The sequence below is a fragment of the Pristiophorus japonicus genome, chromosome 22 (genome assembly GCF_044704955.1).
Source record: "Pristiophorus japonicus isolate sPriJap1 chromosome 22, sPriJap1.hap1, whole genome shotgun sequence".
NCBI lineage: Eukaryota > Metazoa > Chordata > Chondrichthyes > Pristiophoridae > Pristiophorus > Pristiophorus japonicus.
In genome coordinates this window covers 8,232,453-8,258,382 of record NC_091998.1, presented here as the reverse complement: position 1 = coordinate 8,258,382, position 25,930 = coordinate 8,232,453, and the positions used below count along the sequence as shown (strand labels likewise).

The window sequence follows — 25,930 nt, the reverse complement described above, 5'->3', positions numbered from 1 at the left end:
GTGGTCAGATAATCTATTTTTGTTATGTTGTTTGAGGGATAAATATTGGCCAGGACAACGGGGATAATTCCCCTGCTCTTCTTCAAAATAGTGCCATGGGATCTTTTACATCCACCTGAGAGCAGACAGGGCCTCAGTTCAACATCTCATCTGAAAGACAGCACCTCAGACAGTGCGGTGCTCCCTCAGCACTGCACTGGGAGTGTCAGCCTAGATTTTGCGTGCTCAAGTCTCGGGAGTGGGACTTGAACCCACGACCTTGTGACTCCGAGGCGAGTGTGCTGCCCACTGAGCCCCGGCTGACACGATCTGAAAGGGTGGTGGAATCAGATTCCACAGGAACTTTCAAAAGGCAACTGGACAAGTACTTGGAGAACGAGTTTGCAGGGTTAGGAGGAAAAAGCTGAGGTGTGGGATTAAATTGGATAGCTAAAAGAGCCGGCACAGGCATGATGGGCCAAATGGCCTCATTCTATGCTGTCAGATTCAATGATTCTAACTCTTAAGCATTTTAGTTTGTAGAGACAATTGCTTTTGTGATGTCTTCTTTGTAAAAGGGGGCACTTGTTGGGAATGGATTATTATTTTGTGGCAAATGGCACTTACTGGTTCAAAATAGAACAAGGACCATAACAAGAGGAAGCTTTTTAATCCATCAATCTCTCTCCATCCAGTGTCCACGAATAATTCTGCTATCTGAGACTACCGACTTGATGCTAAACACCAAGTTGCTTCTCAGGCATCACCCCGAGAAAACAAATTCCAGTGTCTCGCCCACTCTCAATCCTCTTTCAACAACTTGCATTTATATAGCGCTTTTAACGTAGCAAAAGATCCCACGGTGCTTCACAGGAATGTTAGCAAGATTTGACACCGAGCCACAGAACAGATGTTTCAGCTTCAGTTCAACAGGTCTCGACCCATCCCCGAAACAACTGCCTTCTCACAACTATCCTTTTCCGACATTACAACAGTGACTACATTCTGTAAAGAGATTTGAGTCGTGAAAGGTGCTATCTAAATTCAGGTCTTTATCCGTATCTGCGTCAGGAGTGCAAGGCCCAACATGGCAGGGTGAAACTCGCCAAACGGAACCCTGGATCTCCACCCCCACACCACCAACCCCCCTCTCCCCAAGTGCCTTGCAACTTCTCCATGACCAAGGGTTTATCGTCATTGATCTTAATTTGTGGAATGAGCAGCTTCAAACTTACTGATAAGGTCTGGTGTTGGGAGGGGTCAACAATGTCTGAAAATCTTGAGGGGAAAAGAAACTGAGAACGAAGAAGAAAAAAAGATACAGCATCTTGTAAGCATCGCAAAGCATTTCACGTACATTGGATGCAGCATTGAAGGCAACAGCTATTTTGTGCACAAGATCCTATAGATTGCAAATGTATACAAATCCAATCATCTCTGGTGAGATTAGGAGTTGGTTATTTGAGGAATAAATTCCAGGGGCCTCTCCATTAGTCCTAGACAAATTAGAGAACAGCGAAAATACTCTCAGCTCCAGATCATTACCAAAAGTTGCTCCAGGTCAGGTTAATGTAATTTGCAGATAAATGTCAAACAATTCCATTTGTAACATACCAGGCTAGGGACTGCAATAAAAACAGAAAATGCTGGAAATACTCAGCAGGTCAGGCAGAGTCAATGTCTCAGGTCGATGACCCTTCGTCAGAACTGGATAAAGTTGAGATGTAACAGGTTTTTGAGCGAGTGAAGGGACAGGGAAAGGTGGTGGGGGGGGGGGGGGAGGGGGGGGGAAGGGGGAGGAAAGAACAAGAGGGAAGGTCTGTGATGGGGTGGAAGGCAGGAGAGATGAGAGAGACAAAAGGGATGATGGTGCAGGGCAAAAGGTGATGGTAATGGGACAAGTTAAAAAACAAAAGATGAGTCAAGATAGGGAAGTAAATAGGAATGGCAGAATCATCAACAGCTGCCATGGGAAGGAGAGAACAAAAAAAAAAAATCAGAAAAACTGGGGACGGCGATATCTTAGGACATATTTTCCCACATCCAGTGTCTATCTTCAGAGACTAATCTTAACACCCCCATCCCACTGAAATGACCCCAGTGTTCAGAACATTCCAAGCGATCTCTCACAACTTCAGCGCACAATGTCCACTGGACTGTCGAGTGAGTGCCACACGGTCAGCGATGAGATGCTAAATCAAGTCCCTCTTCCCAGTCTATTCCGGCGAATATGAAAACTTCCCTGGCACTGTTCGAGATGGGGGAACTGTGCTCCCGATGTTCTAAGCCAACATTCCTCCCTCAGTCACATCCACAAAACACAGACCAACTTAACGTGCAGAGGGACCTGGGGGTCCTTGTGCATGAATCCCAAAAAGTTAGTTTGCAGGTAATCAGGAAGGCGAATGGAATGTTGGCCTTCATTGCGAGAGGGATGGAGTACAAAAGCAGGGAGGTCCTTCTGCAACTGTACAGGGTATTGGTGAGGCCGCACCTGGAGTACTGCGTGCAGTTTTGGTCACCTTACTTAAGGAAGGATATACTAGCTTTGGAGGGGGGACAGAGATGATTCACTAGGCTGATTCCGGAGATGAGGGGGTTACCTTATGATGATAGATTGAGTAGACTGGGTCTTTACTCGTTGGAGTTCAGAAGGATGAGGGGTGATCTTATAGAAACATTTAAAATAATGAAAGGGATAGACAAGATAGAGGCAGAGAGGTTGTTTCCACTGGTCGGGGAGACTAGAACTAGGGGGCACAGCCTCAAAATATGGGGGAGCCAATTTAAATCCGAGTCGAGAAGGAATTTCTTCTCCCAGAGGATTATGAATCTGTGGAATTCTCTGCCCAAGGAAGCAGTTGAGGCTAGCTCATTGAATGTATTCAAGTCACAGATAGATAGATTTTTAACCAATAAGGGAATTAAGGTTTACGGGGAGAGGGCGGGTAAGTGGAGCTGAGTCCACGGCCAGATCAGCCATGATCTTGTTGAATGGCAGAGCAGGCTCGAGGGGCTAGATGGCCTACTCCTGTTCCTAATTCTTATGTTCTTATGAGACCATGTATACCAACTGTACAGTCACATAAGGTGTGCCACCAGAGGGCACTGTGGTGGGAGACCCGAGGGTCACCTGCATAGGTGTGCAGGGCCTAGTATCAAAGGCTGTCCACCATGCTTGTGCCTCACTCTGGAGTTACAATAAATGGGACTAAGGTCACAATAGCTCAAGTACAAATCTAGGCCTCGCGGAGTCATTCATAAGAGTATTAAAGACATGACACAACTGGTCTTATATCTTTTTGAGGGGAATTCCAAGTAAAATTGCCCCCACCTTCACTTAAATAATAGGAACACAGGAACAGGAGGCGGCCACTGAGGCCCTCGAGCCTTTTCCGCCATCAGGGCTCATCGGTGACTTAACTCCCTGTAGTCTCTGCACTTCAAAAGCAACTCATGACACTCAGCAATATGATGAAACGCATTATAAATCCAAGTATTTCTTTCTTTACAACAAGAACAGAAAATGCTGGGAACACTCAGCAAACCAAGCAGCATCCGTGGTGAGAGAAACCGCTAACGATTCCGGTCCGAGACCCTTCGTCTGTATTTAATTGCTTAAGCCAGCACTGGGGTCGATTTACACGTGGAGCGTCTAAAACCTTGCACGCGGTGTACCTGCTCGGCCTGCCCATTGAGGTCAGCAGGAGGCCGGATCGATTTTCTTGGGACAGGCCTCATTTACTCTGAGTAGGCAAGCTGCCAGCGCTAAGCACCCTTCCTATCGGCAATATGCCCAGGGTCGAGTGAGGGCGAGGAACTTAATGTAATTACTGTAAGTAGAGAAAAAGTACGAGAGAAACTAATGGGACTAAAAGCCAACAAATCCCCTGGACCTGACGGCCTACATCCTGGGGTTCGAAACCAGGTGGCTGCAGAGATCCACGAATGCATTCGTTTTGATCTTTCAAAACTCCCTGGATTCTAGAACGGATACAGCAGATTGGAAGGTGGCAAAAGTAACATTGCTATTCAAGAAAGGAGGGAGAGAGAAAACAGGTAACAACAGGCCAGTTAGCCGGACATCAGTCATGGGAAAAATGCTGGAATCCATTGCTAAGGAAGTGGTGTCAGGGCACTTCAATAATCATAGCATGATTAGGCAGAGTCAACATAGTTTTATGAAAGGGAAATCGGGTTTGACAAATTCATTAAGAGTTTTTTGAGGATGTTGGATTTCCAAAAGGCATTCGATAAGGTGCCTCCATAAAAGGTTATTGCACAAGATAGGGCTAATGGAATTGGAGATAATGTATTAGCATGGAGAGAGGATTGGTTAACGGACCGAAAACAGAGTAGGGATAAACGGGTCTTTTTCAGATTATCAGCTGTAACTGGTGGGGTGCCGCAAGGATCAGTGCTGGGGCCTCAGCTATTTACAATCTATATTAATGACTTGGATGAAGGGACCTAGTGTAATGTATCCAGATTTGCTGACAATACAAAGCTCGGTGGGCCACTAAGCTGTGAGGAGAACACAAAGCAACTGCAAAGGGCTATAGATAGATTAAGTGAATGGGCAGTAAGATGGCAGATGGGGTAGAATGTAGGGAAATGAGAGGTTATTCACTTTGGTAGAAAGAATAGAAAAACAGAATATTTTTTGATGAGAAACTTTTAAATGTTGGAGTCCAGAGAGATTTGGATGCCCTCGTACAGGAAACACAGAAAGCTAGCATGCAGGTACAGCAAGCAATAAGGAAGGCAAATAGCATATTGTCCTTTAATGCAAGGGGGTTGGAGTATAAGAGTAAGGAAGTCTTGCTACAATCGTACAGGGCCCTGGTGAGACCACACCTGGAGTACTGTGCACAGTTTTGGCCTCATTATCTAAGGAAGGATACACTTACATTGGAGGCAGTTCAACAGAGGTTCACTAGATTGATTCCTGGGATGAGAGAACTTACTTATGAGAAGCGACTGAGTAGAATGGGCCTGTACTCTCTGGAGTTTAGATGAATGAGAGGCGATCCCATTGAAACATACAATATTGAGGGGGATTGACAGGGTAGATGCTGAGAGGTTGCTTCCCCTGACTGGAGTGTCTAGAACTCGGGGCGCACAGTCTCAGGATAATGGGTAAGCCATTTAAGACAAGAGATGAGGAATTTCTTCACTCAGGAGGGTGGTGAACCTTTGGAATTCTCTGCCCTCGAGGCTGTGGATGCTGAGTCTCTGAATATATTCAAGGCCGAGAAAGATTGATTTTTGGGGGTCGAGGGAAATCCAGGGATTGTGGCGATCAGGAGGGAAAGTGGAGTTGAGATCGATGATCAGCCATGATCTCATTGAATGGTGGAGCAGGCTCACGGGGCCGTGTGGCCGACTCCTGCTCCTATTTCTTATGTTCTTCTGTCAATTGGGAGGGCAGGAAATCCAAGGGGCCGGTTGACCTTGATGGGCCTGCTGCAGTACCTGAAAGGGGAAGGGTGAGAACATCAGGAGTGAACCACACCAACAGTTTTAAGCAGCAGGAAAATATGTCACCATCTTTGGCAGTCCCTCTAATCGAGGATGACTTGTTTCCACACCAAAAAGGGACGAGTTCACAGGTGTTTCAAAAAAGGACCTAATATTCCAGGTCCTGAACTACATCCTGAAGGGTGGAAGATGCCTGTGGGTGGATTTTTTTAACGTGTGGTGGCCATTGCACACCAGCCACCACACGGGCTTGACAGAGCTCGGGTCTTGGCCCAGTGGCAAGGGTTAACCAGGACAACTGGAGAGCTGCTCTGCTGCATGGACCGAGTGCGCACACATATCGCGGTGTGGGCTGGGCCCGTGCTGCCCCTGGGCCCTCGCCTCTTCTGGACCCCGTACCCTCATTCACCACACCTCCGCCACAATCTCTCGCCACTCTTCCGCCATAAAACATTCGCCGAATCTCAGCCACAATCTCTCACCACTCCTCCGCCACAAACACTTGCCGGACCTCCTCGATTCCGAGGGACTGCCAATGATGATGATGGTAGCCATTGCACATCAGCCACCACACGGGCTTGACAGAGCTATGTATATGTATAGCCCTGACGGCAGCATAGGGATACATATATTTGAAGTCTTTAAAAAGGTTCACAACAACTAAGCAAGAATAGACATGCTTCCAGTTTTTCCGGACTGCAGCTAAACAGGCTTATAAATAGCAGGGAAAGACTTGCATCTATATAGCGCCTTTCACAATCTTAGGACATGCCAAAGTGCTTTACAGCCAAAGAAGTACTTTTTGGAGTGGAGTCACTGTTGCAATGTAAGAAACGCGGCAGCCAATTTGCGCACAGCAAGCTCCCACAAATAACAAGAAGATAATGATCAGATAATCTGTTTTTGAAATGTCTGTCGAGGGATAAATATTAGCCGACACCGGTAATAACACCCCTGCTCTTCCTCAAATGGCACCGTGGGATCTTTTACGTCCACTTGAGCACGTGGACGGGGCGTCGGTTTATAACGTCTTATCCAAAAGACGGCACCTCCGACAGTGCAGCACTCCCTCAGCCCTGCACTGGGAGTGTCAGCCTAGATTTTGTACTCAAATTGTCTGCCGCGTTTCCTGCACTACTACAGTGAGTACACTTCAAAAAGTACTTCATCGGCTGTAAAGCGCTTTGGAAAGTCCTGAGGCAGTGAAAAGCGCGATGGAAATGCAGGTCTTCGACTTCTTCTTCAGGATGCTATTCAAAGATGAGACGGTTCGCTCAACGTCACTCCCTCCAATCAGCACCAGTGAAAGAAGATTAATACTGCTCATTGGCTGGAATCCTGTTTTGGGGATTTTGCTTTGCGCGAAATGGCTGCCATGTTTGCTTATATAAAAGTCTGTGTTCTTCAAAGTAATTCATTGTATACGAAGCGCTTTGAGATGCGATAAGGCTTGATAGAATTGCAATTTCTTTTGCAGTTCTGGTGCCCTGGGAGGCCGACTATTATATGCAATGTAGAGCGAGCGATCTCTAAACACATCATTGACGGTTTCAGGAAGCTGTGACCATAGAAACATAGAAAATAGGTGCAGGAGCAGGCCATTCGGCCCTTCGAGCCTGCACCGCCATTCAATATAACCGTGGCTGATCATGCAACCTCAGTACCCCACCCCCTCTGCCTTCTCTCCAGACCCCCTGATCCCTTTAGCCGTGAAACAGCTACCATTTCAAAATGGACTTCAGTTGAACCTTGCAGCAAAGAGACACACACAAAAGCAGGAGCATTTGAAATGCAACCAGGAATTCCTGTTCCCACCCACTTCCCCTCAGATTGTGACGTGACAATGCAATGGATGGAACCGAGCCAGGAGGCAGAAACAATAGGGGATTAATTGGAGAGAGGTTAAAAGGGCTTTTCAAAGACTTGTCCCACATAAAAATGCTAGTAGATTACCAAAATAAAAATGTGTCGAGTTGCTAACAAAACAGCTTAGGACCAAAATGTGCCTGTAATTTCTGTGAAGTCTTAATTATTTGAGGCAAGCCAAGGGACTGCATGGTGAGTGCAGATATTGGTTGGAGCACACTGGAACTACAATGATTCATCTAACCTCCTGAACCTTGCCATGTGATTTTCATCACAGCCAGACACCAGCTTTGTGAGGGTTTTTCAGTCATTAATTGTCAAGTGGGACCATCGGCAGTAAGGCCAGTTCGGATTTGAGCTCAACGGCATCGGAAAGGACCCGAGAGCTGCAGTTGAGGACAAGTGCTTTTGTGACACAGAGTCAAACTCGATACATCTCTGCCTGCAGAGAATGTTGGTAGAATCCTTGGACTAAAACTGGCCCAAAGTGCACCGATTGTTCTCTCAGCACGTGGGGACATGATGGGGGTGTGTGAGTGCAGCAAAGTTTGCTGCTAATGCAAGGTCATCAAGTTCAAGAGTGTAATTTTTAAACAGTATTAAATACGATTTAAGCCAGCATGCGAGGGTTAAGAATCCATGAATATTCAGTTTCCATCAATTCTTCATGAACCTGTGAATGTACATTTTCTCTATCCTTCTTGTTTTAGATTAAATGGTGCGAAAAATGCATTTTATAGCCTAAATTGCGACAAACCGACGTGTTTGGAGCATTAATGGTTCTGGCCACAAAACAAATGGATTGGATAAATTTAAGTCAGGGATAGACAGATTTTTGACCGATAAGGGAATAAGGGGTTATGGGGAGCGGGCGGGGAAGTGGAGCCGAGTCCATGATCGGATCAGCCATGATTGTATTAAATGGCGGAGCAGGCTCGAGGGGCCGAATGGCCGACTCCTGCTCCTATTTCTTATGTTCTTATGAGTCAGGCTGTTGCTTTTTTTAAAAATATTTGTTCCTGGGATATGGACGTCGCCAGCAAGGCTGGCATTTATTGCCCATCCCTAATTGCCTTCTTGAACTGTTGCAGTCAATGTGGTGAAGGTGCTCCCACAGTGCTGACTTTGCCGCAAAGGTTTAGGACAACTGAGTGGCTTGTGAGGACATTTCAGAGGGCAGTTAAGTGTAAACCACATTGCTGTGGGTCTGGAGTCACATGTCGGCCCAGAGCGGGGTAAGAAAGGCAGATTTCCTTCCCTGAAGAAAATTAATGAGTCAGATGGGTTTTTACAACAATCCAGTGGTTTCATGGTCTGACACTAACTTTTCATTCAGATTTATTCAATTAAATTAATTTAAATTCCCCAGCTGCTGAGGTCCAGGCCCCTGGATTACTCAACCAGCAACAGAACCACTATGCCACCGTACCTCATACGACCTGGGAGCCACGATTCTCTCAGTGGCCTGAGATTTTGGGAGCCGGGATAGGAATAAGAGAATTTCCAAGCTGAGCCTGGTGGTCACAGTCCAGCAATATCTGGGTCTGGGAATATCTGAAGCCGCCCTGGCCATTTGAAATGGTCGGAGGCAAGGGAGATGGTAAAAGAGCAATGAGGTATATTTATATATCGACCACAGCATCCTGTCCAACGCTCCCTGTAAGCTGCGCTTTGTTCTGTGCAGCCTGTTTCTTTACATTTCCGAGCACGCGCGGTGTTTACAGTGCAACAGTTGGTGAGCGGCCTGCGCGGGATCTTGCATTTATATAGCGCCTTTCACGACTACCGGACATCTCAATGCGCTTTACAGCCAATGAAGTACTTTTGGAGTGTAGTCACTGTTATAATATAGGAAACACGGCAGCCAACTTGCGCACAGCAAGCTCCCACAAACAGTAATGTGATAATGAGCACGCAAACTATGGGAGCTGTGGTAATGTGACCACAGCTTCGGCAACACCGAGGGGGGTGATAAAATCGGACTGTATAAGCCTTTGGAGCAGGCAGAGTGCAGTAATGGGAGATTATGTGCGCCACTTCAAAACACTACGCAAACTGGAGAGGACACTTCAACCACTTAGACCCAATCAGGAGCGGACAATAATGGAAGATTTGAAAGTACAAATTCCAAGTAATTCAACCCTTGAAGCTCGGGTGTCATTCTGATAAACCTACGCTGCTCTCCCTCCAAGGCTAATATATCCTCCTGAAGGTGTGGAACCCAGAACTGCTCACAGTGCTCCAGGTGTGGGCTAACCAGGGCTTTGTACAGCTGCAGCATAACTTCTGCCCCCTTGTATTCGAGTCCTCTCGATACAAGGGCCAGCATCCCATTAGCCCTTTGTGATTATGTTCTGTACCTGTCCATGATATTTTAATGATCTAGGTCCCTTCCTGAGACATGGCAGCGCTTGAGCCAGTCAGCTCGAAGCAGGTCAAGAGTAGCCATGGGTTGATACACTCCCCAATTTCTCTCTCCGAGTAGGATTTGAACCCACAACCTTCTGACTCAGGGGTGAGAGTGCAGCATTGCCGGGCGGGTCACCTTTCCCTGCTCCCCCCCCCCCAGAGCTCTATTAATCTTTTAAGCTTTGTGTATTCGACTTCTCCTTGAGCAGAGTCGCGGCAGTGCAGCAAGAGAGACCCAATCAGCTGTTAAAAATATATTACCGATATCTAGGCAACAGCAGGGGATACAAAGCAGAGACACAAGCAGGCTGCCTTTGATCCCACACACATGCAGTTTGAGCCAAAGTCCACACCAGCCAAACCAAACCTGCACTACTCGAGTCACAGTAACCAAGCGTAGTTCCTTCCTGTCGAATCATAGAACGGCTACAGCGCTGAAGGAGGCCATTCGGCCCGTCGAGCCCGTGCCGGCTCTCTGCAAGAGCTCTTCAGCCAGTCCCACTCCCCCGCCCTTTCCCCATAGCCCTGCAATTATTTTTTTTTTTTTCTTTAAAAACTTATCCAACTCCCTTTTGAAAGCCACGAATGAATCTGCCTCCACCACCCCTTCAGGCAGCGCATTCCAGATCATAACCACTCGCTGCGAAAAAAAAGTTGTTCCTCATGTCACCGTTTGTTCTTAAGAACACAAGAACATAAGAACTAGGAGCAGGAGTCGGCCATTCAGCCCCTTGAACCTCCTCCACCATTCAATAAGATCCCAGGCTGATCTGATCTTGGCCTCAACTCCACTTCCCAGCCCGCTCCCTATAACCCTTGACTTCCCTTTTGCTAATCACCTTAAATCGGTGTCCTCTGGTTCTCGACCCTTCCGCCAATGGGAATAGTCTCTCTATCTACTCTGTCCAGACCCCTCATGATTTTATGGTTGATAAACTCCGAATCTAAACAGACAGGTTTGAGCGCGCTGTCCTGGTGATGCTAAGCTCCACTGCATGTAGACTTAGTGTCCATCTGCAGTTTTATTTTTAGAACATGCACTTACGTAGCCCTTGTTCACCTCTCCAACATGCTGACGCAACCTGCGTACCGTGAATTGCATGGAAGTGCCGTGACTGTTAATGCAGTCAAATACGGCAACTGTTCGCATGGAGCAAGATCCCACAAACAACATGCGGAGATGAATCGACAGTTCATCTGGTTTTTTTTTTCGTGGGATCATTTGAGAGGGGAATATTGGCCGGGACAGTGGGGGAACTCCCCACTGCTCTGGGAATCCATGCGATTTTTAACGTCAATTCGAGCTGACAGATGGGGCTCCCTGCAGAGTTCAATGCGTCATCCGAAGGTACTGCTCGGAGGTGTCAGTCTAGATTACGTGCTTTGGTCCTGGAGTGGGTGTTGAAGCCACAAGCCTCCCGAACGCAGAGGCACGAGGATGGATGGACCAACTGAGCCGCACTGTCACTCGGAGGCCAACAGCTTTGGAAATGGAAAATCATCTTGACAGGAAAGAAACAGATGGAGAGCAGGGCCTGACGGTGGAGGCTCCTGGGGAAGAGGATACGCTGGGCAGATCAAGGGCAGCTCAGCAATCCTAGAAGGAAAATAAAAAGGTTTAAATCTCGTTCACCATCAGCCTGTATAGGCAATCTTCCAGAATCAGCACAATACCAAGCAGTCACCGAGGCAGAACAACTGGAGCTCAGGATGTCTCAAGGCGCTTTACAGCCAATGAAGTACTTTAAATATAGTCACTGCTGTAATGTAGAAAACGCAGCAAACAACGTGCGTACAGCAAGCTCCCACAAACAGCAATTTGATAACGACCAGATAATTTTTTAAAAATTTTTTTTTAAGTGATATCAGCTGAGGGATAAATATTGGCCAGGACACCGGGGATAACTCCCCTGCTCCTCTTTGAAATAGTGCCGTGGGATCTTTTACGTCCACCTGAGAGAGCAGACGGGGCCTCGGTTTAACATCTCATCCAAAAGACGGCACCTCCGACAGTGCAGCACTCCCTCAGCACTGCACTGGGAGTGTCAGGCTAGATTTATGTGCTCAAGTCCTGGAGTGGGACTTGAACCCACAATCTTCTGACTCCGAGGCGAGGGTGCTACCCACCCATCGCTGTGTTTGTGAACCTTGGAGGATTCTACAAGTGTCGAGGGCAGGGAATGGGGGGAGGGGAGGAAAGAATAAACGTTTTCCAGTTCTGACGAAGGGTCATGGATCTGAAACTGTAATGAATGTAATGACTTGTGACTGTAAGCTGACTCAGGTGTAAACCTGATCCAACTTTATTCGCGCCCGTAAGTAACCCGCGTAACATGGTACCCGCGCTTATATCCCAGTGACCGCGCACGCGTGCTTACAACCCGATGACCTCCGACAGTGGTGCCCCCTGGTGTCTGGTGACCCCAAGCATAAATACATAAACACTAACTCTGTATCTCTCGCCATAGATGCTGCCCGACCCGCTGAGTGTTTTCAGCACTTTCTGTTTTTACTTCTCAGGATTAATAGCTTTAAAAGAAAGCTATGGTGGTTACCTTCTTCACCCGAGACATTGGAATTCAATATCATTTTTAAGCTATTTTTAATACATGTTGCACTGCAATGCTCAACAACACAAGCACTTGCACTCAAAGTGCTGAGCTTTGCGGCGCTCGTGGGGAACAGCTGAGGGCGGCTTGATGCCGCAGAAATGGAAACAAAAGGAGAACAAAATCACTTTGTCCCCGCTGGCAGAAGCTCGAGGCTCAGATCCAGGCCCTCGATCTCTCGCTTCTCGGGTTACCAACTCTCTCGGATTGCCCAGGATTCTCCGGGGACTAACAATTAATCATAGAATCAGAGAAATTTACATCACGGAAGGGGGCCATTCGGCCCATCGTGTCCCGCGCCGGCCGACAAAGAGCGATCCAGCCTAATCCCACTTTCCAGCTCTTGGTCCGTAGCCCTGTAGGTTACGGCACTTCAGGTGCACATCCAAGTACTTTTTAAATGTGGTGAGGGTTTCTGCCTCTACCATCCTTTCAGGCAGTGAGTTCCAGACCCCCACCACCCTCTGGGTGAAGAAATTTCCCCTCAAATCCCCTCTAAACCTCCTAACAATTATTTTTAAAATCTATGCCCCCTGGTTGTTGACCCCTCTGCAAAGGGAAATAGGTCCTTCCTATCCACTCTGTCTCGGCCCCTCATAATTTTATACACCTCAATAAGGTCTCACCTCAGCCTCCTCTGTTCCAAGGAAAACAAACCCAGCCTATCCAATCTTTCCTCATCACTAAAATTCTCTAGTCCAGACAACATTCTCGTAAATCTCCTCTGTATCCTCTCTAGTGCAATCGTTCCTGTAGTGTGGTGACCAGAACTGCACGCAGTACTCTAGCTGTGGCCCAATTAGTGTTTTATACAGTTCAAGCATAACCTCCAGGACATATGCTGCGAGCAAGCAAGGAGAAAACTTCAGAGGGACCATCAAAAAAAAATTGCACGCAAGATTTTTTGAATATTAATTAGTTACAAGAATATTGGCGACAAGAATTTTAAAAATGGGGGTTTGACTGACAGTCAAGAATCAGCCAATCGGACAGTGCAGAGCCAGTTTGCTTTCCAACTGGTGTGGGAAGGCGGGGCCCCACGAGGATGGACATGTTGGGTGACCAATGGCAGGAGTGTGGGGGCGGGGCAGTTGGAGGCAGGTCGTCGCCTGACATGACCTCCAGGAAGACGTCAGACTTATATTCTCTATTTGGTTCCATTGCACCTTGAAACCTCAGCCGACTGATGTAGCGACAAGGGTGTTACCAACTGAGCCAAGCCCACACCAAGGCTGACCATTTCTTGAAAAAGAAAATAAACTCAAGATAAGGGGTCGGCCATTTGGGACTGAGAATGGAAGAAATCTCTTCGTTCGGAGGGTGGTGAATCTTTGGAATTCTCTCCCTCCGAAGGCTGTGGAGGCTCAGTCTTTGAGTATATTCAAAACCGAGATTGATAGATTTTTGGACACAAAGGGAATCAAGGGATAAATCAACAGGCCAGGACGTGGATTTGATATAGAAATTCAGCCATGATCTTATTGAATGGTGGAGCATGCTCGAGGGGCGCTATGGCCTACCCCTAAAAGACTTGCATTTCTATAGCGCCTTTCACGACCACCAGATATCTCAAAGCACTTTACAGCCAATGAAGTACTTTTGGAGTGCAGTTGCTGTTGTAATGTGGGAAACGCGGCAGCTAATTTGCGCACAGCAAGCTCCCACAAACAGCAATGTGACAATGACCCAGATAATCTGTTTGTGATGTTGATTGAGGGATAAATATTGGCCCCAGGACACCGGGGATAACTCCCCTGCTCTTCTTCAAAATATTGCCATGGGATCGTTTCCGTCCCCAAGGGGGCAGGTGGAGCCTCAGTTTAGCGTCTCCTCCGAAAGACGGCTTGGAGTTCGGCCTCCGAGTGCGCACAAAAGCAGACGTCATCTGCAAACTGCAATTCAATCCTCATGGTCCACAGGACAGTGGTGATACCCGCCCTCCTAAAATGCTTCAGAGACGTGGACAACGTACAGTAAGCACCTCAAAGCACTGGAGAAGTACCACCGACGCCGCCTCCGCAAGATCTTGGGAGGACAGGCACACCAATGTCAGTGTTGTCTCTCTCAGGCCAACATCGCCACCATCGAGGTATTGATCACGTTCGATCAGCTCCGAAGGACGGGGCACATTGGCCGCATGCCTGATACAAGACCCCCGAAACAACAACGAGAAACAGTTACGCAAGGCCATCTCATTTCCGAGGGGAAAACGAGAAATGGAGAGTCCAGTTTGGCCCAGTTGCAAGCTATAAAGGCAGAGCGAGGTCACAGCGACAGTGAGAGAACTTAACATCGAGCAGAGCTGATGCACGGAAACAAAACACACAGCTGAACATTTGATGCCAGCAGGCGGTTTATCACACCGCACGGTGATTTGTCCTCGAACAGAGCAATGAGTCCCCGTCACACTCTGGACCAACAACATGCCTTGATATAGGCTTCACAGGAGCGTTCTCAAACAGAATTTGACACCGAGCCCTTGGAGGAGATATTAGGAATGATGGCCGAAAGCTTGATGAAAGAGCTGTGTTGTCAGGAATGTCTTGGAGGAGGAAAGAGGCAGAGAGGAACCACTAAATGTGTGCAGATACAGTAGTGTTGGAGACTGGATCACAGGTCAGCGATACAGCAGGTCCCCGCGCTGCTTGAAACAGCGAAATATGGCGGATGCCGGAAATCTGAAACAGAAGCTGCTGAGAAAAGCACAGCAGGGCAGAAAGCATGTGTGGAGAGGACAGACATGGCATCCTCTCGCTGAACATCAAACAGTAACTCCTGGGTTGTCTCCACAGATGTTGCCCTGCCGTTTACAGTATTTTCTGTTTGGTTCCACGTGCTGTTTACCCTTTTGGTTGCGATTTTGCCTCTTTCACTTCCTGCCTGAACTGTCGGGCTGAGAAGGAGTGAGGACACAGACCCCCCCCCCCCCCCTCCTCCACCCCTGCACCCAGCCGATGGTCAAACCTAAGGGGGCATGGTGGTAGGGCCTCAAAGCCTCCCTGATAAAAGTGCGACATCCCCACCGACACCTGGGAGTCCCTGGCCAAAAGACCAGTCCGCCCTAAGTGGAGGAAGTGCATCCGGGAGGGCGCTGAGCACCTCGAGTCTCGTCGCCGAGAGCATGCAGAAACCAAGCGCAGGCAGCGGAAGGAGCGTGCGGCAAACCTGTCCCACCCACCCCTTCCTTCAACCACTGTCTGTCCCACCTGTGACAGAGACTGTGGCTCTCGTATTGGACCACCTAAGAACGCATGCTAAGAGTGGAAGCAAGTCTTCCTCGATTCCGAGGGACTGCCTATGATGGTGGTGGGGGCTAGTGTGACACAGAAGGCATTCCAACTGTATTATATTAAAAGCACTGCTCCTTAAGACGCTTTTTAAAACAATATATTGGTTTGTCCCATTTGGCTTCGGTTATGTCAGAGTCACTTTCCACCCATTCGTCCAGAAGTTAATTGGACAAGCAGCCTCGTTTAAATCCAATCAGGAACGCCCCTTAATTGAAAGTCTTGCATTTATATAGCGCCTTTCCTGACCACCGAACGTCCCAAAGCACTCTACACCAATGCAGTACTTTTGAAGTGTAGTCACTGTTGTAATGTAGGAAACACGGCAGCTAATTTGCGCACAGCAAGCTCCCACACACAGCAATGAGAGAATGACAGAGATAATTATTATTTATTTTTTTTTTTTAAAAAGTGATTTTGGTTGGTGGATATATATTGGCCCAGGACACCAGCAAAATAGCAGCATGGGATCCATCCAAGAGGGCAGATGGGGTCTCTGTTTAATGACTCATCCGAAAGACAGCCCCTCCGAAAGTGCAGCACTCTTTCAGATTGGTCAGTGGCTGAATGAGGGTGTGCTGTGGTACGGAGCTGTACAGTCCATGGGTCGTCCCGGGTCGATTCTCAGTCAATGCAGAGTTGATGGTATCAGCTGGAGGTGACCGAGAGGCTGCAATTGCTCGCGATATCCTTGGGTTCGGGCAGGGGATGGGGGCGGGAAACAAGACACGACAGCTAGCCAGTGGCCCCTGCTGGAGATCATGGTCATAGCGTGTGGCTTGAATTGAGCTTGGGTGCGTTTTGTTCCCACCTCGCCCCCACACGGTTGAAATGCCCGCCGAGATTCAGTGCCTTAGCTGAAGGATTGACCTCAAGGGCGCAGTGTTGGACAGTATTGTACCAGGGACCCGTTGAACCGCGAGCCAATACAATTTATTGCCAGCTTTGGGGGAAGGTCAAGAGTAGGATGAGCTCATCACACAAATCTATCCTCGGTGATTGGGCTGCCCACAAGGCCCAAGTTGCCTTTGTATCTGCCAACAGATTTGCAATGTAAATAAACACACACCCACACACTGGAACAACCAAGAGCTGTCTCCCGCGCCATCTTATCGGCATGTAATACCACAGGAACTTCATGAAATCATTCTTCCATTATTATTTCAGAAACAATTTATAAAAAAGAAAAAGAAAGACTTGCATTTATATAGCGCCTTTCAGGGCCACCGGACATCTCAAATCGCTTTACAACGAATGAAGTACTTTTGGAGAGTAGTCACTGTTGTAATGTGGGAAACGCAGCAGCCAATTTGTGCACAGCAAGCTCCCACAAACAGCAATGTGATAATGACCAGAGAATCTGTTTTTGTTATGTTGATTGAGCAATAAATATTGGCCCCAGGACACCAGGGAGAACTCCCCTGCTCTTCTTCAAAACAGTGCCATGGGATCTTTTACGTCCACCCGAGAGAGCATACGGGGCCTCGGTTTAACGTCTCATCTGAAAGACGGCACCTCCGACAGTGCAGCGCTCCACTGGAGAGTCAGCCTAGATTTTTTGCACTCAAGTCCCTAAAGTGGGGGCTTGAACCCACAACATTCTGACTCCGAGGCGAGAGTGTTGTCGACTGAGCCACAGCTGATGAGAAAATGATTCCAAGTCCCCCCCCCTCCCCCACCCTGTAAATAAAGCGAGTTAACTCTCAAACATGTCTCAACTCCCTTAGTTACAGAAGTTTTAGAACAAGCGTGACGATACAAAAGTTTCCAGACTGCCACTGACATTCCATCCACCTGCCCACCAATCAGAAGAGCCGCAGACCTGGGTGCAGTCCAGATCGGCTACACGTCATCGTGGCAATAAAAGTCAATCCCCCAGGGCTTGTGCAAAACCAAGTCCATATTTGGGCAAAAGCTCCACCATTACATAACTGCAAACAGATTGGGGTCAGTTTAAGTTCCATTTCTTTGAAGTGAAAGCTTCATAAAGTGAGGGTTTGTGGATCCAGTGAACAGAGAAAATGAGGAAATCACCACCACTCACTCTCACTCCACAAGTTTAGTTCGCCAACTTCTCTTCCCCTCAGAATACAATTTTATTTTCCACACAAACAGCACAGACTTCATTTTCTCTGTAGTTATAAAAATCTACCCAACTTTATAGTAGCAGCGTGAAAACCAACCATCACGGTGGATCTAAAAATCTATTAAAAAGGACAAGATGGTTTGCAAATATCTTGGCCAATATTCCTCCCTCAACTAAAACCACTGAAGACGACCAACTGGACCTCCATCCTTTCGGATGAGACCTTAAACCGAGGCCCAGTCTGCTCTCTCGGGTGGAGATAAACGATGCCGTGACCACTATTCCGAAGAAGAGCAGGGGAGTTCTCCCCGGTGTCCTGGGCCAATATTTATCCCTCAATCAACATCTCTAAAATTAGATTATCTGGTCATCATCCACACTGCTGTTCGTGAAACCTTGGTGTGCTTAAATTGGTTGCTTCATTGGGCTTTGGGACATCCATAGGCTGTGAAAGGCGCTATAGAAATGCGAGCTCCTTCTTTTGTTGCTGTTGATGGCACAGCATGCCTGGTCATGTTGATCTGCCAAACAGTCACTGCTCACCAAAAGTAATTCACTGTGTGAAGACCTTTGAGACATTTCACTGTGGAAAACATGACACGTTAAGCAAGGATCTCTTAACTTCCGGAGGATTAAGCAGTTCTCAAAGCTTGCGGGGAGAAGACAGGAGCGGCAGGCAGAAGAGTAATTATAGGAATTGATACATGAATATAGATCATATCATAGGTGGTCCCTCGAATGAGGATGACTTGCTTCCACACGAGTTCACAGATATAGAAGAGGCTATATGCTGAAGGGAAAATTTAACTCAGTGCAGAGATTTTTTTTTGAAGAAATAAAAACCCATGTCTGATGCTAAATTGACAGCTGCATCGAGTGACACTGCTCTCCCCTGCCAGAATGAAATGAGTGGAAAATTCCCGTGTTAAGCAGGCCGGGGGGCCGCACTGCTGCAAGTAACTGGGAGTGATTTGACGCACCAGTTCCCTTTGCTGCAGTTCAGAGAGAAGACACACCGGAAAGAAAAGGGAGTCGCAGTCTTTGATGTTGTGATCCGATGGCTTGCTTCTACCGATGTGCAGTGCCATGATCTGGATCAGCGGTCAGGAGCACTGGTGCCAGTTTCAGCATCGATGGTCTGTTTACACTGCTAACGCCGGCCAGTATAACCAGGGGGTCCATTTGCCACCAAATCCCAGTTCCAGCCGTGGCTCAGTGGGCAGCACCCTTGCCTCTTGGGTGCAAGTCCCACTCCAGGGACTTGAGTACAATAAATCCAGGCTGACACTCTAGTGCCGTGCTGAGGGAGTGCCGCACTGTCGGAGGTGCCATCTTTCGGATGAGATGTTAAACTAAGGCTCCGTCTGCTCTCTCAGGTGGACGTAAAAGATCCCACGGCACTATTTCAAAGAGCAGGGGAGTTAGCCCCGGTGTTCTGGCCAATATTTATCCCTCAATCAACATTAAAAAAAAAAAGATTATGTGGTCATTATCACATCGCTGTTTGTGGGAGCTTGCTGTGTGCAAATTGGCTGCTGCATTTCCCACATTACAACAGTGACTACACTCCAAAAGTACTTCATTGGCTGTGAAGTTATGAGGGAAGAAAAAAAAAATTGCATTTCTATAGCGCCTTTCACAACCTCAGGTTGTCCCAAGGTGCTTTCCAGCCAATGAGATACTTTTGAAGTGTGGTCACTGTTGGCACTGCTCCATTGAAGCTGGCAGAACTGCCCGCTGTGGTGCTGGAACTGAAAGCCTCACCCTGACCATGTTTAGTGCCAAAAAACACATTCCGAAACTTAAGTCCAAATCAACATATTTATCTTGTAATTCTCACAAACTCACCCTACTAATTATAACAGTCTGAAGTGACACTCACAATCTCCGCTGTTTTAACTCCAAGTCGTCGCTAGTTAATTACTAAGATAGAAAGATATGATCGGGGCCCAGGAGAGGCGAGGACCCAGGGGCAGCACGGGCCCAGCCCACACTGCGATACGTGTGCGCACTAGGTCCGTGCACGCACTAGGTCCGTGCAGCAGAGCTGGTCTCCAGTCGTCTTGGTTAATCCTTGCCGCTGGACCAAGACCTAGCTCTGTCAAGCCCGTGTGGTGGCTGGTGTGCAACGGCCACCCCATGTTTAAAAAAATCCACGCACAGGCATCTTCCACCCTTCAACATGCAGTTCGGGATCTGGAATATTAGGTCCATCATTGAAACACCTGTGAACTTTTTGACATGGAAGCAAGTCATCCTCGATTCGAGGGACTGCCTATGATGATGACAAAGGGAAAGATTATTTGGAGAAAATTGCTGTACAGAAGGTTTTATAAAATAGTACAGCAGGGTCGCTCTCGCAGCCGGCTTGGGGGGGGGGGCGGGCGGGGGCAGATCGGGGTGGTTCCGCAGGCCGGAGGTCAGGGGTCGCCCGCAGGCAGGAAGGGAAGGGTTGTTCACACGCGCGTACACACACACACACGCGCGCGTACACACACACACGCGCGCGTACACACACACACGCGCGCGTACACACACACGTTACCAAGCATCAGGCTTTGAGCGCTCAACAGGTCCAGGAATGGTAAACCCACTGATTTTCCTCCTCTTCATCTGCGTGACAGAAACTATTCCTCAAAGCCTCAGACGACCGCTTCATCATTTTACACTAAATGGCAAGAATGGAGCATCCCTGCAATTGGGAACATCAAGCATGACAAAAACTGAAATGCGAGAGGATTTACAGAGGATATATACTTGCACCCTCCAAGTAATAAGTGACCTCACATTTATCGGTGTTGAACTTGATTTGCCAATTATATGACCAATCTGGAAGTTTATTTAGAAACATCTGAATGGTGATAATGAATTACACGCTCAGATCCACTTTAAATGTAAATGTGTGCAGATGTGACAGAGCACGCGAGATGGTTTGTGCCCACGATATCCTTGTATGCCGGGACTGCCTGCTGGCAGACAACTTGACTCCCGCTGGGAATGAGCGGCGAGACGAGGGCTGATTAAAGCCAATTCCTCGTCCTCTCGCTTAGGCTTCAAGGTACAATGCTCAGATTCTCTTGCTTGTTACTGCGAGTTTGATGGTACGACATTAAAAGGAGGGGAAGGGGGGGGCGGGTGAGGACATATTACTGCCCGCACCGCAGCAGGTAAATAGCAGTTAGCACTAGTCGACAGTAGGAATACGGTGAGGTTCAGCCAGTGGTTGCCACCCTGGCTGGGCGGTGCCAGTTAGCGGAATGGATGCCAACATCACATCACTGCTTCAAGATTAGGACAAGACAAAATGGGACCAAATCTATTTGTAGCTTCAAGGAGCTTAAAGTATACAAAGTAACTCAATCGCTTGCAGGCAATGCTGTCTCTCCCAGTACGAAAGTTGGGGAGAGTGCAGTCCTATATACACAATACTATCTTAATCCAAGAACTTCAAATGTAAAATCATTTTGTTAACAATAAAAGTCTGAACAAATACCTCATTTTCCCACATTACAACAGAGACTACACTTCAAAAAGTACTTCATTGGCTGTAAAGCGCTTTGGGACGTCCGGTGGTCGTGAAAGGCGCGATTTAAATGCAAGTCTGTCTTTTTCATCTTTTCAGACCCTTCTGCCTAAAGCTTCTATTGGCCGTACTGTTTCTTGCTATCTGTTTCTCCATTCTTCAACATACACACGAATCATCAGCAACCCACGAGCCATGTTTTATCGTCGACATGTGAACAAAGACCCGGGGCTGATCATCAGCCACGAAATCTTGGTCAAAGAGCTAGGTTTTAAGGAGTGTCTTAAAAGGAGGAGAAAAGCAGAGGGGTTTAGGGGCCCAGGCAGCTGAAGGCACGGCCACCAATGGTGGAGCGATTATAATCAGGGATGCTCCAAAGGCCAGAATTAGAGGAGCGCAGAGATCTCCGCGGTTTGTCGGGGTAGGGAAGATTACAGAGAGGCGAGGCAGTGAGAGAAGCAAAAAATAAATGAAATCTTGAAAACTTGATTAAAGCAGGAAAAGGAGAGAGAATTATGCAGTCAGTATCTGGAATAAGTCAAAAGGTCAATGCGTTGGGTAGAGAGCCTTCCTCACAAAAAGCATCCTACCTTTCCCAGGTGCTCTCAAACCTGCTGTATATTTGTAGCATGTTCGCTCTGTAATCGCACCTTGGGCAAAGCAAGACACCAAAAACCTTTCTCCTTTCAGCCAATTTGGAAAGCACCCAAGTATCAAGTGAATTGTTGGTGGAGAGAAACATAGAAATTTACAGCGCAGAATGAGGCCATTTTGGCCCATCGTGTCCACACTGGCCGACAAAGAGCCGCACGGCCCTCGGTCAGCAGCCCTGAAGGTTACATATAAACCTATGAACAATGAACAATGGTGGAAAAGTAAAGAGCACCCGGCCCAACCAGTCCGCCCCACACAACTGCGACACACCCTTTGCACCGAAACATTCTACACTCCACCCCAACCGGAAACATGTGACCTCCTGGGAGAGGCAAAAACCAGATAAAAACCCAGGCCAATTGGGAAAAAAAAAACCTGGGAAAATTCCTCTCCGGAGAGGAGGGAGAGATGGTGAGGGAGAGGGGAAAGAGACACAACTCCGAGACATAGCTTCAAATGGTGGAAGGGAAGAAGTTCATCGCAAGACTGGTACTGATGGCTGTGCTTTGCTACCAAGGTATCCAGGCACCCATCAAAACAAGGATGAGCAAGGTGACATCATCATTCTCAACACAACCAAAATCCAAGCCGCAGCCCATGTTATCTGAAAATCCTCACATTAAATGATGAGTGATACATTTCACCTCTCGAGTCAGCAGGTTGTGGGTTCAAATCCCACCTCGGGACTTGAGCACATAATGTAGGGTGATACTTCGGTGCACTACTGAAGGAGGGCGCAGCACGGGCCAATAGCGCGGCTGTGAGACCGCGAGGCTCACCCACATGCGTACAATGAATTCCATGTAGAGAGAGGTCCTGTGGGAGGGAGGAAGGAAGGAGGACAGTAGGGGTATGTTTGAGTGTGTGTGTGTGTGTGTGTGTGTGTGTGTGTGTGTGTGTGTATTGGCACAAGCGGCGGAGTCTGGTCTCCAGTCGTATTGGATCCCCTTGCCACTGGACCAAGACCTTGCTCCGTCAAGCCCGTGTGGTGGCTGGTGTGCAACAGCTGCCACATGTTAAAAGGATTCATGCAAAGGCATCTTCCACCATTTAAGATAAGGTCATCAGTCACCCGAGTACTCATTTTTAGTGTGGAAGCAAGTCATCCTCGACCCCGAGGGACTGAACATGATGATGATGATAACATAAGAACATAAGAAATAGGAGCAGGAGTCGGCCATGTGGTCCCTTGAGCCTGCTCCGCCATTTAATACGATCATGGCTGATCCGATTATGGACTCGGCTCCACTTCCCCGCCCGCTCCCCATCACCCCTTATTCCTTTATCGGTTAAGAAACTGTCTATCTCGGTCTTAAATATATTTAATGTCCAGCTTCCACAGCTCTCTGAGGTGGCGAATTCCACAGATGAACAACCCTCAGAGAAGAAATTCCTCCTCATCTCAGTTTTAAATGGGTGGCCCCTTCTTCTAAGATCATGCCCTCTAGTTCTAGTCTCCCCCATCAGTGGAAACATTCTCTCTGCATCCACCTTGATGATGGCACAACAGGCTGAAAAGTACTTTGCGATAATTGTATCTGTGTCATTGGCAACAGTGATGTTTCAAAACCCCAATGTTTCTGTTCAGAGTAATGGGAAAAAGAAAGACACTTAGCCTCTCCAGCCACTCGAGATATGGCAGTGGGCACTGTGTGGAACACCATGTTCTCGACACATACACAGATGAACAAGACGATTTGGCTCATCTTAATTGGGCCAGAAAAAGACTCCCTGCATCACAACATTTCAGCGCTTTCCCCTCCCCACCGGGAAGCCAATTTCACATGCAAAGAAGCAATGCTCATTAAAGTGAACGGTAACCCATAGCAACGCAGACTCTTGAGCTTCTGAGACTAAAAACAAACATTGCTGCTTTGGCAGCCCATTTTTAGCTCATTGCTGGATCTCCCGCCTATTGTTCTTTGGAGTTTAACCGAGTTAGATGGCAAGGGATAGGAGGTGGCTGGTGAGGGCCAACAGCACGAGTGTGGACTCGTTGGGCATAATGGCCTGCATGTTATTCTACACAACACGACTTGCCTCTTGCAGGAGCTCCACTTGTCCCAATGCCTTCACTGAGCCTGCGATCTGGGGCAATCACTGGAAACTATCACCGCTAACAATTATAAATGGCCCTATTTAAAGCTGCGAATAGACACACTGAAGAAAAAGTGAAACGTCGACAAAATTAAAAAGATATGAATGCAGCCGAGTGGCTGTGAAGATATTCCAATGCAGCTACTTGCTTCTTGCAGCTTGTTTGGGATCAAACTGTTGGGGGCGGGGGGGAATGTGTTGACAGAACCATAGAATTGTGGCACCAGGGCGTAGGATCAAGGCTCCCTGTGCACTGTTGGTTTGCAAATCTCCAGGGACCTTCTAACCTAACTTCCAAAATAAACCTGGCACAGGCGAGACAGCCAAGTGCAAACTGCAGATTTTTTTTTTAAAAACAGAATTGATATACAGCAAATTAGAAACATAGAAAAATTACGACAGGAGGCCATTCAGCCCATCATGTCCATGCCGGCACACAGAAATACAAACAATTCAACTGGTAGAATCCAGATTCCCCTTGTGCACCCCAGTGCCTCAAGTGGGCAGCATTCGCGCCTCTGGGTCAGTAGGTTGTGGGTTCAAGTCCCACTCCAGGAACTTGAGCACAGAAATCTAGGCTGACACTCCCAGTGCAGTGCTGAGGGAGTGCTGCACTGTCGGAGGTGCCGTCTTTCGGATGAGACGTTAAACCGAGGCCCCGTCCACTCTCTCAAGTGGACGTAAAAGATCCCACGGGCACTACTTCAAAGAAGTGAAGGGAAGTTGTCCGAGTGTCCTGGCCAATATTTATCCCTCGATCACCATCTAAAAATAGATTATCTGGTCATTATCACACTGCTGTGTGTGGGAGCTGTGCGCAAATTAGCTGCCACGTTTCACACATTACAACAATGACGATACTCCAAAAAGTACTTCATTGGATGTAAAGCGTCGTGAAAGGCAGTATATAAATGTAAGTCTTTCTTTTTTCAGTATGAAATGTTTGTTTTGCACATCGAATTCTCAACTTAAGGTGGCATGACCGATGGAATCTGAATGTCAAAGGGAGGCACTGGTGCAGAAAAGGGTGGGGGAGAGAGAGAGAGAGAGAGAGAGAAAGCAAGTGAGAGTGAGTGAGTAAGTGAGCGAGAGAGAGAGAGCGAGAGAAAGAGTAAGAAACTGGATTTGCCAGTCAGCCCACTTGCTGATCTCCCAGCAGCTTTACACAAAACAGCATTGCAGATTCCTGGGAGTACCTCCTTTGCCAAGCCCCTTGAATCAGAGAGCGCAGTGCAGCACAGCAGCTCCTCGATCACAGCTCAATGTGCCGTGTGTCCCAGATCTATTCACTGCACCGTGGCTGCAGAGTCAGTCAGTGCTGGAAAATAATCCATTAATCCCAATGCAGCATACAGACAGCGGCAGCCCTTCAGGTCGAGGTGCGTTGTTAGAGGTTGGTTACCAGTCATCATTTTTCGAGAGACAACCATCACTAAACGATTAAGGACACCTCCAAACATCACGTTAAAAGCCAGCGAGGATAAGTGTCAAGTGCACGGAAACACTGGGGTATCGTAAACGCAGTACAAACACCAGCCTCAATTAGGCTGGGAGGGGAGCCTGGGATTGCAGAGATTGCAAAAGAATGAGTCAACTGCCACGAGGCAATTCTCTCAACAATCCGATCAATTCAGGCAGGATTCAGGATAATAATGGGGTTAAATATCATACCCGAGAATGACATTTAACCCCATTACAGCTCGTTACGTTGGAAATCTAAATGTTCACTTCACATATTTCCTAAGTCGGTGGATATTATTCACCGCTCCAAAAATGAAACCCATTTATATCAAACTTCTGCAATTTAATTCAAATAAGTTTGCTTTGAATAGTGAAATGGCTTTGTACTGGAGAAGGAATTTAAAAATGAAAAAGATATAGTTGCATTTCTATAGCGCCTTTCACGACCTCAGGATGTCCCAAAGTTCTGTTATTGACT

The 25,930-nt window shown here is 47.6% G+C and overlaps 1 protein-coding gene across 3 annotated transcripts in view; it reads right to left on the bottom strand.

Annotated features, from left to right (window-relative positions):
• The window catches only part of mcu (mitochondrial calcium uniporter), a 177,956-nt gene that overhangs the window by 109,318 nt on the left and 42,708 nt on the right, over positions 1-25,930 (bottom strand). Inside the window, exon 2 of one of the 3 annotated variants that reach the window (XM_070865577.1) lies at positions 10,781-11,332. The exons of 1 other annotated variant lie outside the window; for it this stretch is intronic. In XM_070865577.1, the coding sequence (XP_070721678.1) occupies positions 10,781-10,957 (177 nt within the window). In that variant the 5' untranslated portion in view covers positions 10,958-11,332. The remainder of the gene's footprint in view (positions 1-10,780; positions 11,333-25,930) is intronic. One more of the 3 variants, XM_070865578.1, reaches the window with a different exon arrangement.